Genomic DNA, 17196 nt, shown 5'->3' with positions numbered 1-17196 from the left:
TCCCTTGATGCACAATGTACTATTAAAAGCTAAATAAAAAAATACTACCCACTATTTATCCATTACAGCCTTTGTTAAAATACGTCAAATTGGCATTGTTAATACCAAGTTATTTTTTTTACAAGGGCGTTTTAAAGTCGTTATTTAATCGCAAGTAGGCTTAGTTCTGTTCACCACTTATAATTCTTCACAACTATGTCATTTTTATTTAATACTTTCGAATGATATTAGTAACACCATACGAATCATTACCAAAACTGTATTTCGAAGTTAAAATCAAAAACGGTACAATTATCATAAGCCAAAAACGTACTTATATATTGATATTGTTTACACTCGACTTATTTCCAATAAAGCCTAAAAAAGGTTGGCAACTCCTTGTTTATCGTATGCCGGTCTTGCCTTTCTCTTTTATGCCGGACTTTCTGAGTGGGCACAATTTCTAAGTTACATATTTCAGAACATAAAACAAGAAATTGAACGCGTTTTGAGTAGATTAATAGTACTAGTCAGAAAGAACGGTTATTAAATGACTACGTTACATATATGATATACAAATATTCCGACTGCTTCTATTTTATTTTAATTTTTTGCGGAACCATGTTGAACTCGATGCTCGAGTTCGAAACACGAATCAAGTTTATTGTTAACTAGTGTTCGTCCTAGGGATATGTATTGAAGACCAATGGCTTAAGGATGAAAAACTGATATACCTTCGGAGGTGTGAGAGGCGTAGATATATAAACACAAAAGTTATAGTCAATAGACGGTCTTTCCGGGTAGACGGTCTTCCCCACACTGACCTTACATTCATTTAATGCTACCAAGTATTCGAAGCATTTTGCTAGGAAACGGAACATTAATCTTTCTGGTTTAGCCCATTGGTTGACTGGTAGAGAATGCCTTGAGGCATTAAGTCCGCCATTTGTACCTTATTTTGTTGTGCAATAAAATTAAATAAATAAATAAATAACATGTGAAAGGTGTGGTTTTTCGGCGGTTCCGGGGCAACCTGCCAAATCCCACACCGGGGCAAACGACGCAACGGAGCCACGCTGTGACGTCATCGCCCAAATCAATTGTTTAATTTTATTTTTAATTTTATTTTCTTTATTTTCTGTGTTTTTTGTTATCTAAGTTTCGTGACGCATTGGTTTTACTGTAATGTCATGCAAACATGTTTTTACTAAATAAAACATTTATACGTATTATATGGAAATATTTTAGTATTGCAATGTCGCAGTTTCGTTTTCTTTCAACCCCTTATTTGCCAAGAGTGGCACTGAAGCTTTAGTAGTTTCATGTGTTCTGCCTACGCCTTTATGGGATACAGGCGTGATTGTATGTTGTTGTTGTTGTTATTTTAGTATTTCATTTATGGGATACCTACAGGCGTGATTTGCCCAGTCCGTGCATACTTGTAATAAGAAGGGATAAAAAATGTCATAATAACTCTAATAAACTAACTCAATTCACTTGCTCTTCATTTATTGTGAAGACTTTTGAATAACTTTTACTTAAGTACTTACATAATTACTGAAACTTAGTAGTTAATGTGCTCTGCCTACCCCTTTATGGGATACAGGCGTGATTATATGTATGTATGTATGTATGTACTTACATAATTACGAACATATCCAGTCAATACACAAGTCAATAAAACTGGCAACAAGTGTTTCGGTTATAAAAATAAAACGAGCCGTTCTAACGCGAGTAACGCGTTTAAGTATACACACTCACAATCCATTTTCACGATCAAACATTATCATTCTGCTAATCTCATTCGATTATCAAGACCTACTCCTCGTAGTTAAAATAAACACACAATATCAAAATGGTAATGATCTAATGATTAACAGTCATGTTTATCTACCAGGTATAATTATGACATTTAAAGCATTGCACTGACGTTAAAATGATATCCAAAAGTACAAAAAAATTTTTAACTATCGTGCATATTTTCGCTCATTGTACCCAGTTGTTGGGGCGAGGAAATCTGATACCCATTCTAATGAGCCTGGGATGGGAGTGTACGAAAGTGTAATATGTAGGGACTAGCTTTTGCCCGCGGCTTCGCTCGCGTTAGAAAGAGACAAAAAGTAGCCTATGTCACTGTCCATCCCTTCAACTATCTCCACTTAAAAAATCACGTCAATTCGTCGCTCCGTTTTGCCGTGAAAGATAGACAAACAAACAGACACACACTTTCCCATTTATAATATTAGTATGGATTTACTGACAAACAGGTACAAAGTAAGAGCATATTTATTTTCCACAAAACCGGGTCCAGAAGTTCTCGCTATTACTTACAGAGCGTCACTGTGAGCACTTAAGCTCAAATGTAGCAAACTGCTAATTGTTCACAACTGTTCAACATTATTCGGTTTACGGCAGCTGTAACAAGCCAAACTTGTCGAAATCTGGTCCGATTAAAAGATTCTCTCAAGTCTACTTTTGGTTGTAAACGTTTTATGTATGTCAGTCTATTTTAGGAGGCAGTAAAGTGAAGCTATTTGGACGTGATTGTTTGCTTGGATTAAACTATAACTCCGTATATGATGTAAAATATATCTATGAAAAAAATTGCGTAACCAAAAAAGTAAATATACTCATTAGGCCCGGATATAGACCGTGATTACCTTTTTGGTTTTTGTCGAGCTCTCGATATTTCGACGCATCACGATCACGGAAAACTTTCAAAAATCAGAAAGGTAAATAAAGTTTAACCCCCCCCCCCCCCGTGTGGTGACGGGTTAAGAATTTCACCACCCCCTTTCTTTCCGTGGGTGTCGTAGAAGGCGACTATGGGATATGGGTTAAATTGTGGCGTAGGCGAGAGGCTGGCAACCTGTCACTGCAATGTCACACTTTCGTTTTCTTTCAACCCCTTATTTGCCAAGAGTGGCACTGAAGCTTTAGTAGTTTCATGTGCTCTGCCTACCCCTTTATGGGATACAGGCGTGATTGTATGTATGTGTAAATAAAGTTTAACGAAACTAACCGAGAATTATTTAAAACTCTTATAAAATATGCTCGTTTAGATGGCATTCCCTTTATTGATACTCGACTAGATGTCAGTTAATGGTCGAATTGTCAAAACGGAGGTTCTAATAGTTTTGATCCCATGACGAAAAATTGCAGTAACACTGTGTCTACAAGTTTTACATAGGTGCATACATACAAACAAGCATGTATGAGGAACATTATGAAAGTGCATGAAGCGAGAGTGGTTGTGAGGATCGTAGCAAAAGCAACTCTGTGATCTCTGCCTACCCCTATGGGAAACAGGCGTGATTGTATTTATGTATTACAGGTTTTACTTTAACAATAATCTTCTATGTCCATTCTTCTATGTCATTTGACGACCGGTCTGGCTCAGTTGGTAGTGACCCTGCCTGCTAAGCCGCGGTCCTGGGTTCGAATCCCGGTAAGGGCATTTATGTGTGTGATGAACACAGATGTTTGTTCCTGAGTCATGGATGTTTTCTATGTATATAAGTATGTATTTATCTATTTAAGTATATCCCTTTTCTTTTTCCCTTATGGCCCTTTGTCCATTATGTGGATAAGATAGAGGTTTCTCTAAATTCCCAAAACTCTGATAAAAAAAAAAATATCGTCGCTTAGCACCCATAGTACAAGCTTTGCTTAGTTTGGGGCTAAGTTGATCTGTGTAAGGTGTCTCCAATATTTAATATTTATTTAATTCTCTTGGACACAGGGAACATATCGCACCTGTACTGTGCGTGGCGGCTGTCGTGAATCGCTCGCTGGTAATCAGCGGAGGGGAGGACTCGGCTGTCATCGTTGCTTCGCTGGTTGATGGCTCACTCGTACGTAACTGTCCTTTATTACTTACTAATCATTGTAAATCAAGTGACAACATTATTTATTTTATTATTCATTCAAATTAATAATAGGTACTTACGTGTTGCATGTTCATTTTTGAACTACGTTGTATTTATTATACTACTACGCTGTTTTTATAACTACCTACTATTTGTATTACTTTCAGTTTCTGTAGGTACACTATGTACTACACCTATGTATGATGTATATTACGACTGTTTGTGTTCTAAATAAAAAAAAATAAAAATAATAACAAAAAATAAAACCGCCTTCAAAAATAAGCGCGTTACAAAACACGGAGAAACTAAAAAGTAAAAAATAATAAACCTTTGTATTCAGATTTCTTATCGTATTGCAATAATCTAAACATCCAAATTATAAACAAATCAATTATTTCTGTAGTCGGTACCAGACCTGTTCGTCGCCTTGCTTTTTGCCTGTTTGCCCCACCCAACCATAGACAGGCTGGTACCGACTCCAAAAATAATTGATTTGTTTATAATTTGGATGTTTAGATTATTGCAATACGATAAGAAATCTGAATACAAAGGTTTATTATTTTTTACTTTTTAGTTTCTCCGTGTTTTGTAACGCGCTTATTTTTGAAGGCGGTTTTATTTTTTGTTAAAAAGTTTATTTATTTGTTGATTTTTAGTGGTTCCTATTGATATTATATGTATCAGTCCGAATATATGCACACTAGTGAAAGAATTATCCTTTAACTCCTAACCATTGAAGAGTTGACCTTCCATCATCAGCTCAGCCACATAAAATTATTACCATCAGGCGTAAATACTGGTGTACCTTTGAAAACTACACTAAGAACATTACATGTGCCTTTAACATTTGAAGAGTTCCCTCGATTTCTCCAGGATCCCATCATCAGACCCCGACTTGGTGCCAATGGGACCATCTCGGGGTTATACCCGTACGATCAAAAAAAAAATTTTGAAAATCGGTCCACAATTCTCGGAGATATCGAGTAACATACATACAAAAAAAAAAAAAACATTCAGTCGAATTGAGAACCTCCTCCTTTTTTGAAGTCGGTTAAAAAGGATTGGCATTCGCGGAGCAATCTCTTTATTTTCATTGTGCCGTTACGAAAGTAAATAACAATAAAATTTTACCTGTCAAAAGGATTTGTTAGCTGTACGTCCAATACGCGGTTCGTCCAAATCGTGTTTAATCCGTTCGCCTACTACGCAGTTCGTCCATCATGTGATGAGTTCATTTCGCGATTTGTCAATACACAATTCGTCAATTAAGTGATTTGTCCGACAGCATTTCGCCGACTTCGCGATTCGTTAATACGCAATTATTCGTCAGTTAAGCGATTTGTCCGACTGCATTTCGCCGACTTCGAGATTTGTTAATACGCAATTCGTCCATTTCGTGATTTATCATATCTGAGGTCCCTTCCCTTATTTCATTATCATCATCATCATATCAGCCCTTTATCGCCCACTGCTGGTTGATCGTAGACATTGTACCTACCCACAATATATGAACGTTAGCAGGTTATTGAAATAAGTCTGGATTTTAAGTTTAAAACTTCTTAGAATACTTTGTATCTATTGGCGCCTTCTCTGTAACCGAAAATGTACAGAAAGCTGGTACTTAACAAAAACGGAAATATTTCATACAAAGACAAATTTTCTGAGACATTTTGGGAAATCTGGTCGATCCTGCTCAGCATCATGCACATTTCTGATTAAACTATAATTTTTATTCTGTTCTGTTTACCTTTTTAGGGTTCCGTAGTCAACTAGGAACCCTTATAGTTTCGCCATGTCTGTCTGTCCGTCCGTCCGTCCGTCCGTCCGCGGATAATCTCAGTAACCGTTAGCACTAGAAAGCTGAAATTTGGTACCAATATGTATTTCAATCACACCGACAAAGTGCAAAAATAAAAAATGGAAAAAAATGTTTTATTAGGGTATCCCCCCTACATGTAAAGTGGGGGCTGATATTTTTTTTTCATTCCAACCCCAACGTGTGATACATTGTTGGATAGGTATTTAAAAATGAATAAGGGTTTACTAAGATGGTTTTTTGATAATATTAGTATTTTTGGAAATAATCGCTCCTAAAGGAAAAAAAAGTGCGTCCCCCCCCCTCTAACTTTTGAACCGTATGTTTAAAAAATATGAAAAAAATCACAAAAGTAGAACTTTATAAAGACTTTCTAGGAAAATTGTTTTCAACTTGATACGTTTAGTAGTTTTTGAGAAAAATACGGAAAACTACGGAACCCTACACTGAGCGTGGCCCGACACGCTCTTGGCCGGTTTTTTGTTGTTGTGCGACTTGTGCGCTAATAAACAATCTATTTATTTATTTATGTAGGTTATTATTACAGGCTTTTATTTAACTTGCCTTATTAGTATGTTAGTTTGAGCCAAAACGTAGAAGCTAAATTTGACCCACTTCCCGGTTTCTGATTGATCTGAAATTTTGCACATACATATATGTAAATCACGTGACAATGCAATATTATGGTATCATGGAGCTTTCTGATGATGAAGCAGAAAGGTGGTCATAGGGACTCTGTTATGAAACGCCGTATCCCCATCGAGTAAGGAGTTTTGAAATGCCTAGGAAAGCAGCAGATGACTGTTGAAAGAAAGGTACAGTCAGCGATAAAAGCTTGTTCCAAAAATGCCTCTTTTTGCAAAAAACTTGTTATCAATATAGAAGACATGATCGAAATGTACGAACTTATTGAAAATTGCTCACCTACCTTAACTTTTCTTCGTAGTTTGGCGAATTATTTAGAACAGCGCATGACACTTGCCTGTTTGCACAGTTAGATATATCATTTCACGTTCACTTCTAGTTATATTAAGTAACGGGTAAGCGACGGGTCCAGATTTTTGATTAGTTTTCATGTTTCCGTTAGGTCAAAACGGATTGAGCATTGACACTAACTGACAGTTTATGTGTTTATCTGTCATTGTTTTTTTTTACTTTTTTGGATGTTTAAACTTTAGAACTGAGATTAGTGGTTAAAGTAGTTTTTTACAATAATGTGAGTGTGCACGGGAGAACGTCCCACTTTGTCGCTTTGTCAGTTTATTCATATACAAGTAAATCTCGCCTTAATGGTAACCGACAAAGTGGGACGCTTTACTAAACACACTCACATATAATAAGTGTTTCTTAGCATAGTTACAACTACTTTGGCAATAAACACTTACCAAAAACCAACTTCTTCCTCTATTTAAATAGAAAAAATATACAATTGATCTTGAAGTAGGTATCAATTCAATTAGTGTAAATTATATATAACCTATTTTATAATATCTGTAATAAGCTGCAACATGTCATCGAGACAGCTATCTGCCAATCAAAGCTGTCAAAATATAAATAACTTATTTGCAGCCCGGAACTTATTAACAAAGCAATGACTTCTTTTAATTCAATAAAGATTCCTCGATACAACTGGTTGAAAGACGCAAAGATTTACAACAAAAACTACGCTTTGATACAGCCGGAGTGGATCAAAGCCAACGCAGATATAGTCGTTGTCTTTTTCAACACAATAAATGTAGACAGAGAGGGAATCGTCGAGAAATTTAACAATATCTACGAAAGTGTCAAACACGCGAATGTGCCCTTAGAAGTTATTCACGTGCCACTGGACGCGAACAAATCACAAATGAGACAGAGCTTCGAGCAGCAAGCGAACTGGTTTACTCTTCTACATGATGATCCCCTGGTACTTATCCTTAGTTATTTATACGAAGTATCATACATTCCGTATTTTATTGTTATAAGACCCGATGGGAAAATCATTTCGAACTCTGCGAATCGGGATTTGGAGCAATATGGTAAAAATGCGGTGATAGCTTGGTTGTCTCCTTTAGCTTGTGTGAAGCATAGTAGGAAGCTGGCGGACGAAGCGGCTATGTATGGAGCTAAGTGGAGGTATTTGATAAAGGAGGAAGATGAGGAGAAGAAGGAGTATCCGAGGAGGTTTTCGACAGATGTGCCGAAGAATGGTGAGCGGGTCGGCTTGATGCCGTTGAAAAAGGAAAGTGCAGGAGCTCAAACTGAGCCTCTGGAGGAATCTGCCATACCGTGATACCACAGTATAATAAAGAGTACTATCGTACAGTATGACCACTCCTGCTCCCCGTTGAAAACGCGAACAGTCAACCTGTCATATCTCACTCATACAAGTATGGTACGAGCCTACACGAGCTTAGAATGTGTGCTAGGAACGCGCCTCTTTCATATATTTGATCGCCAGTGTCCGAGGTGTGGTGATACTGTGCAAGTTTTATTTTAATAAATCCTGAACCAATCCAATCTATAAATATTTACTTGTTTTTAGGTGGAGTACCTACGTAGTGTATGATATTTCATATAATAAATAGTTTTTATTATAAGCTTTTATTCAACTTGCCTTGTTAGTATGTTAGTTTGGATCAAAACGTAGAAGCTAAATTTGACCAACTTCCCCGTTTCCGATTGAGCTGAAATTTTGCACACATATGTAAATCACGTGACAATGCAATACTATGGTATCATGGAGCTGATCTCATGATGGAGCAGAAAAGTGGTCATAGGAACTGTGTTATGAAACGTCGTATCCCCATCGAGTAAGGAGTTTTTAGATATCTCGGAGAGCAGTAGATGACTCTTGAAAGAAACGTAAAATATTTTTTTCGCAAAAAACATTTTCTTAGTTTAATTCAATTTTCAATGTAGTATCTATTCTAAATAGGGCTCTGGATATTCGTTACTACCCGCCGATCCGTGCGCCCGGCCCCTTAGCCCCGGCGGTGCTAAGCGTCCGAACTACCCGAACCCGCCGAAGTCCGTTCCCGTGTAGTGCCGTTCGCGCGTGTAGTGCCGAATCGGCGTTCGGGGCCGGACGGCCGGACGCACGAACTTCGGCACCGTTCGGGTATTGAACACACGAGGCGGCCGGCGGACCGATCGACTTATTGCCGTGCCGGTTTGTATTTAATAAACTTTTTAACAAAAAATAAAACCGCCTTCAAAAATAAGCGCGTTACAAAACACGGAGAAACTAAAAAGCCAAAAATAATAAACCTTTCAATTCAGATTTCTTATCGTATTGCAATAAGCTAAACATCCAAATTATAAACAAATCAATTATTTTTGTAGTCGGTACCAGACCTGTTCGTCGCCTTGCTATTGCCTGTTTGCCCCACCCAACCATACACAGGCTGGTACCGACTCCAAAAATAATTGATTTGTTTATAATTTGGATGTTTAGCTTATTGCAATACGATAAGAAATCTGAATTGAAAGGTTTATTATTTTTGGCTTTTTAGTTTCTCCGTGTTTTGTAACGCGCTTATTTTTGAAGGCGGTTTTATTTTTTGTTAAAAAGTTTATTTATTTGTTGATTTTTAGTGGTTCCTAGTGATATTATATGTATCAGTCCGAATACATGTACAGTAGTGAAAGAATTATCCTTTAACTCCTAACCATTGAGGAGTTGACCTTCCATCATCAGCTCAGTTGATTTTTAGTGGTTCCTAGTGATATTATATGTATCAGTTCGAATACATGTACAGTAGTGAAAGAATTATCCTTAAACTCCTAACCATTGAGGAGTTGACCTTCCATCATCAGCTCAGCCACATAAAATTATTACCATCAGACGTAAATACTGGTGTACCTTTGAAAAATAGACTAAAAACATTACATAAGCCTATAACATTTGAAGAGTTCCCTCGATTTCTCCAGGATCCCATCATCAGACCCTGACTTGGTGCCAATGGGACCATCTCGGGGTTATACCGGTTCGATCAAAAAAAAAATTTTGAAAATCGGTCCACGATTCTCGGAGATATCGAGTAACATACATACAAAAAAAAAAAAAAAAAACATTCAGTCGAATTGAGAACCTCCTCCTTTTTTGAAGTCGGTTAAAAAATAGTTACACAGCATTACAGTTAACTAAGACACTACAAACTACAAAACAAAATAGAAATACATAAGATAAATACACAAAAAAAAAAAATACATTTAAGAACTTGATTTGGGCCACGACGAAATAGCGTTGCTCCGTCGCGTCGGCTATCCCGTTGGCGTCGGTTACTTATACACCGTGTTTCCGGTAACACTCAAAACCTCAGACACCCCAACTGATTTTTATTTTTTTAAACTCATCTAGAGTATTCATATTTTAATCTGATGGTTACTTTTTTTTAATTGAATTTTAAATTTTTTGTACAGCTCTACTTGACTTTTAGCTCTACACTCAATAAAATAGTTGCTAACTTCCACCATAAACCACAAAACTATTTATTTGTGTACGTTACTGCAACGACATAAGGTTTACCAATAGACAGCTAAGATGTCACTGTAAAACACTTTAAAGCTTTGTCACAGTAAACTTCAAATTGGACAGGTAATCAAATTTAAACCCAATGTTTAAAATGACAAGGTTGTAATTAGGTACGAGTTCAATTTGTTATGACTTATGATAAACATTAAGATTAAACTGACAAACAACGTCAAACTCGTAGCGAAAAAATAATCGTCCAAGTAACCAGCCAGTATTAATACCCCTAAATACTGAAAAAGGTAAACAACCTCTAGCAATGCGATATACACAATGTTGTCTTACGAGTACAATAGAATAGGCACGTAAAAAATAACTAATAATACAAATTTAAATAAAAATATTACCCCCATCAAGATATAGCTGAATCGATTCTACTCTCGATTCTGAACAAACTGTTTTCAGGTTTTTAGTGTTAAGTGAAACACGGTGTAGATAGACTATATCCGGAAAATTGCGGGTCACAACTCGACTAGCTCAGGACCAGGACAAATGGCGTAATAGAAGAGAGGTCTATTCTCAGTAGTCGGCGATGAAGGACTGATATGACGATGATGAAGATGGTAGCTAAGGTAAGAGGCGACGACTTTTAACTCGGTTGAGTGCTATATATGATACCGGAAATTGATATGAAAGTCAATGAAGTCCCTAAACTGCTTCAACTAGCTTTGAAACTACTTGTGTTAGATATTCCTTACCTCAAATAATGACCTAGACGTAAAAATCTTTCAAGTTTTGAAAATCAAACCTGTACTTGTGTGAGTTACGAAAAACTTCTCAGGGAAAAATGAAAGCTAAGTAAGTCTATTCAATGAAAACACGGCATTATACCGCTCTGACAACGCAAAGCCCATTTTTGCTGACCCGAGTCTCTGTGGACTGGTTTCAATTTACTACGTTTTACGCTCTCACAAAATCTACTGAAATTTTTGGGTACTGTCAGCATGAAAAGTAACGGAGGTGTCAAAAGTCACTACTTTAGGCTACTTGACCCTTTTTAAAGTCTGTCTTATATGATTAAGTATTGTCCAATTAACCGAAATAAAATATTGCGATATTTTATTATGACCTAAAACAGCAAAAATATTTTTAAAGTATACTTTTACGTAATCAGGCGAAAACAACACAGTCATGTTAATCTATATCTTTTTTGTGCATCAGGTCATTCTATTCGAAAACAGCTTTTTCTGACTTTTTAAATATGAAGGCATAAAGTTCAATATGTCAGTGATTGTTTTGACTGCATGCAGTAAGGTTCGAATTCGATGACGTCACTACATCGCTGCCAGCGTTTTCGGTGGCCAAAATAGATGAAAAATTACAACACATTTTTAATCGAAAATACGCAGTCATCATACATTTTTAATACCCAAAATCTATAAATATCGGTTTATTATGTCAAATATAAATAAAATAAATAAATATTGGGGGACACCTTACACAGATCAACTTAGCCCCAAACTAAGCAAAGCTTGTACTATGGGTGCTAAGCGACGATATACATACTTAAATAGATAAATACATACTTATATACATAGAAAACATCCATGACTCAGGAACAAATATCTGTGCTCATCACACAAATAAAATGCCCTTACCGGGATTCGAACCTGGGACCGCGGCTCAGCAGGCAGGGTCACTACCGACTGAGCCAGACCGGTCGTCGTCTACTAATACTACAGAAGACAATCATTTATTGTGCCAAATTCGATATGAGTCTAGTAGCCTATTATGTCACATGTTAGTAAAAAGCTATGCACCTATATAAAAAAAAGACAGATAAACAATTAAGACTGTAAGATATTCTTGAATGAATGTACAAAATATCAACATTTTGGACAAGTATTCTGCGATGGTAGACACTCGTGGCGGATTGTTTCATCCGACACTATTGGTGCCGACTGTACCTACTGGTTAAAATTTAAGGAGACTTTTGTGTTTTACTTTGTATTCGTGTAATAATTGTTAATTTGTTCTTTGTTGAGAGGTTTAACTTCAAAGAACTTTTTGATTATGCAAATAAAACCCGCATTTGAAAGTACAGGAAAATCGCATTAAACGAAGAGTTATTTTTTGCATTGGTACAGTTCTTGTGTTTTTATTTTTATGAAAGTTTAAAATGAACGTATGCACTGCAAACCAAACGGTGGACTTGATTAAAGTTATGTTTACTTTCTATTAGCTGCATAAACCGTTAGTATACGTACAGTCGATATTGAGAAATTACCTACTGAGTGTTTTATTCAGATTTATCATATCTGATATAAATTTGTGTTTAAAATTAATCTGTCAAAAATATTTTTAAATATCTAAAGTGGCCTTTGCCCAACTATGGCGACACATAACTAGTTAAGAAAAAAAACTAAATTATTTTCTTTATTCAGGTAACAAAACTGGACCACCACCGGGGCTCCGTGACCGGCGTGAAAGTCCTCCAAGACGGTGAGATCGTGGTCACGTGCTCCCAAGATGGGACAGTCTGCACGTGGAACGTGGATAACTTCACGCTGCTCAGCACAGTGACGGCTGGCATGCCAGTTCACGGGATGGAGATCACTGATGACAACGTGTTCCTGGTTACTCTGCAGGGAGAGAACGAGCTACATGTTCGAACATTCATCACTGGGACGTACCTGCATATGCTAAAGAGGCCTAAGACTAAGGTTAGTATAGTAGTGACCTGCTCTTAAGACGGGATAGTTTGCACGTGGAACGTGGATAACTTCACGCTGCTCAGCACAGTGACGGCCAACATGCCGGTACATAGGATGGAGATCACATGATGACTACGTGTTCCTGGGTACTCTGCAGGGACAGAACGAGCTGCATGTTCGCACGTTCATACCTGCATCTGCGTTCGTACAGTCAAGTGCAAAAATACGTAACGAAATAATCGTCTCATAAATATGGTACTACGCTCTTATTACACCGGACTAAGATGCTATAGGACATATTTTTGAGTAAGATGTGTACACCCATATTTTTACACTTGACTGTACCTGCATATGCTGAAGAGGCCTAAAACTAACGTTAGTTTCGTAATTACCTGCTCTTAAGACGAGACAGTCTACACGTGGAATCGAAATGTGGACAACTTCATGTTAGTCAGAACTCTCACGGTCAGTATGCTCGAGTATAGACAGGAGATTATTGAAGGCTAGTTTTGCAATTGAAATTATATAAGACATATTAGGTGTTTGTTAACAATTATAATTATTCTAAACTTTTGTGAGCTTTCAAACGCAAAAAAATGGACCAGTTACATTTGCCCCCCAGTCGAGATTTGCCCCGCTGTACCTTACCTATATTGTTTTACAAAACATTCTATATATGTACACAAAGCAATTTACCTAAAGGTTAGATAATCCTCTCAGGAAGGAAAAGTAGAAAAAGCTCAGCACATTTATAATTTCTGTTCCGCAGTGTAATCGCTGCACGGGCGGTAAAATAATTGTTTTATCCAGCGCACCGCGGCTTATTTGATTAAATTGCAAACCTGCTTTTGTGAGCCCAAAACGCTTTGTTTGAAATTTTCGCTCGGATCATGAATTCTGTTTATACCGTGCTAATTAATTAGTGAATTGAAAAGCATAACAGTCGTTCTGATTTATGTAATAAGATTGTTTTTGTAGATATTAATAAGGTTTGAGTTCTTTTAGATACTTATAAGCAGAATTCTTTTAGATTTCTTTCTATTTTTGTTATACATAATTATATTTATGTGTAAGGTACAGTCACCGGCATTCATATCGCATAATCGCACAAAAAATATCGAACACAATCGTTTTTCTAGAGCCATAATTGCGTGTCAGTTATTTATGCAGCATTATTTTTAACCCCCGACGCAAAAACGACGGGGTGTTATAAGTTTGACTGTGGCGTCGTAGCTCCCGAACGGATGAACCGATTTAGATTTAGTTTCTTTTTGTTTGAAAGCTGAGTTAGTCGAGTGTGTTCCTAGCCATGTTTCATGAAAATCGGTCCACTATGTCGGGGCTTTTTCAAAATTTTAATTTTGTGGTTAGGTTATTGTTACTGGTGACTGTTGGCGATCTTGACTTTTATTAAAAAAATCTTTCCCAAATAAAGCACAGCAAATATAAATATTACTTATCTTTTTTCGTTTAGTGCATCAACATCTACACATATGAGCCCAAGTATTTCTTGAAAAAAATACAAAAACTGAAAAACTTACGTTTTCCCATTAAGGCCGATATTTTAATTGTCATTTTTATTTATTTTTAAATTGGAAAAATCTGTTTTTTTATGTAATTCACACCTCCGTAATCAGGATTCGAAAAGCGATTATGCTTAGCCATTACCAACTGCGCCACGGATGTGGATTAAAGTGCGAATTTATCCATGCCTATCTACAATCTACAAAATGACGATAGGGTCAAGCCTAGGGTGGCGTTATAGCAAACATCTACCCGTATAGATCTTAACAAATATGCAGTCTTCAAAACATTGAGAATCGCCAGAACAATGTGCGGTTAACCCATACTAAATTTGTTTTGCCATGCAGAACGTCATAAGCGATATTAATATTAAATTAAAAAAATTGAAAAATTCACACATCCAGCAGGCCATAATTATTAAACGCGATTAACATTTGAACAAAGGTCGCATTTTGCCGATGAAGTTCAGTAAATCAACGTTGTGTCGTATCAGGAAGTCAAAAGGAGGCACATAAAACGGCACTCATGGAAGTTCACTACGCTCACCGACAAGAGTCCAACTCTTAAATGATTGATGATGATTACCCACCGAATAGCGATGATTTCTTGATATTTATCCGGCCAAACAATCTATTGTAAGAATATCCGTCCTATAATAAAATCCGGCCGTCCGTGCGCTTAAGTCCACGTCCACGGCTTACGAGTACGTCCGATAGTTTTGCACAATTTAGTGTATTATCTATAGATCGCGGCAGAGGACGCGCGTCCGCGGACTCGTTCCATAATTTGTTCCTAGCTTAATTAACTCAGGGCAACACTGCCCAACAATTACCCCTAAACTTGCCACGGCTCGTTACTCCACAGTCTCCATACTGAACGACTAACTTTAGCATTAAATGCATCACAAAAGGTATTAATTCACTGTTTGCGGTTACCAGATAGCACGTCGCGACAATTTTCAACTAAAATGTTGCTTATTCGGGTTAACAACCGGAATAAGTATCTTTTGAATTTACAACAATGTTTAGCTTTATATAAGGTGTTAATTTAATAGTTACAGATTTTAAATAGAATTTAGAGAAACATGGAAAAAATGGACCAGTTACATTTGCCCCCCATTCGAGATTTGCCCCATTGCCATTACAACTCATTATTTGAATTTTCAAGACATGATTTCCATTACACTTTAATTGCACTATTTTACTAGACGGCGATTTTATTACACTAGTCAAAAATATCATTTTATTTGAATACCTACTACCTATTACTAAATGTAAATAAAATTGTATTCCATATTACTCGTATTAGACAGGTGTTAAGCCTTTTCCGAAGTATGTGTCAAGTATATCTCTTACATAGACATTCAAAGCTTATTTCTATCTTATACTTTTAAACGAGTATTCTTGTATATTTATTTATACCGACGATCTCGGAAACAGCTCTAACGATTTCGCTGAAATTTGTTATGTGGGGGTTTTCGGGGGTGAAAAATCGATCTAGCGTAGCCTTAGATCCCGGAAATCGCGAATTTTCGAGTTTTCATGGGTTTTTCTTTCGCGTTAGTAAACGTAACGTAAACGTTGTTTATACTTGCTATGTTGTTTCGTGTATTGAGGTGTGCAATAAAGAGTATTTGTATTGTATTGTAAAATATGTTCGTTAATTTCGCCGCGCGCGCATCGATTCCGCTTAGCTCAGTCGTACGAGGTCGGTCTAATGTACGCAGATAGATCGTAGGTGTCAGGGTTTCGAATCCCGGCCAGAAATTAAGTTTTTGTTTTTTGTCCTTTTTTTTGTTTTTGTATTTATAAGAGTTTTTTTTTTATCTAAAGACGTGATATATTAAAATAGAACCGAGCTAAGCTCGGTCGCCCAGATATTACTGATTGATCTAACGATTTAATCAAATGGGTATATCAATTCCAACCCTTCCACTCTTCAATGTGGTTAAAGGGGCTAACAATCAACCGCTATAGCGCCGTATCGCGTATCTTCCAACTTCTCCGGACGAGGTAATTGAGGGTCTCTAAATTGCTTTAGCCCTTAGTTATTCCCCAGTAGTGGAAATAAAATACAGCTGATTTATTGTAAGTGGCTCTCGAGCTCTGCCTTATTGCATTACTCGCTACGTAGTGCTAACTGCCCACGTTTACACAGCTATCCATCTATTCGGTACGTGTGAATGTGAAGTCTCGTGAAGGTTTTTTGTTTTATGGTATATGTTTGCCTGAATAATTCGTATAAAAGTGAATATCGTGTAGGTCACACAATATACTGAAAGAAGTTACCTAGTGAAAAGGGGCGGTGTAAACGTTTAAGGAGGTGGAAAGTCCCATTTTTAGGGTTCCGTAGTCAACTAGGAACCCTTATAGTTTCGCCATGTCCGTCCGTCCGTCCGCGGATAATCTCAGTGACCGCACTGAGAGAAATTTGCATTGTGAATTTAACAAGTTCGACTTGTTGCGGTTTATCCGTTTGAATCAGCCAAACGTATGTTTAAAACAATATGTGTCATGTGGTTTATAAAATCGACTTGTTGATTCAAATATATTGCCGATTCAAATGACAAGTAGCTTGTTGTTTGAACCAAAGAGCACGTAAGCGCTATTTTAACCAAAAAACTTGTTGAACGAACATGAAAACTGGTTGTATTTTCTCTCAGTGCGTTAGCACTAGAAAACTGAAATTTAGTGCCAATATGTATATCAATCACTCCGACAACGTGTGATAAATTGTTGGATAGGTATTGAAAAATGAATAGGTGTTTACGAAAATCATATTTTGATAAATTGATAAGTTAAAAAAATGCGCCCTTCAAAATAAGATCCTTCAGCAGGCGGC

The 17196-nt window shown here is 36.9% G+C and overlaps 1 protein-coding gene across 4 annotated transcripts in view; it reads left to right on the top strand.

Annotated features, from left to right (window-relative positions):
- LOC125226075 (protein qui-1) overlaps positions 1–17196 on the top strand; it is a 210568-nt gene that overhangs the window by 172540 nt on the left and 20832 nt on the right. For all 4 annotated transcript variants that reach the window (XM_048129922.1, XM_048129919.1, XM_048129920.1 and 1 more), the window contains 2 exons: positions 3722–3833; positions 12562–12840. In XM_048129922.1, the coding sequence (XP_047985879.1) occupies positions 3722–3833; positions 12562–12840 (391 nt within the window). The remainder of the gene's footprint in view (positions 1–3721; positions 3834–12561; positions 12841–17196) is intronic.

The sequence above is a fragment of the Leguminivora glycinivorella genome, chromosome 5 (assembly GCF_023078275.1).
Source record: "Leguminivora glycinivorella isolate SPB_JAAS2020 chromosome 5, LegGlyc_1.1, whole genome shotgun sequence".
In the NCBI taxonomy this organism is placed as follows: Eukaryota; Metazoa; Arthropoda; class Insecta; order Lepidoptera; family Tortricidae; genus Leguminivora; species Leguminivora glycinivorella.
The sequence above is the reverse complement of the archived record's forward strand: the minus strand, read 5'-3'. Positions and strand labels throughout refer to the sequence as shown.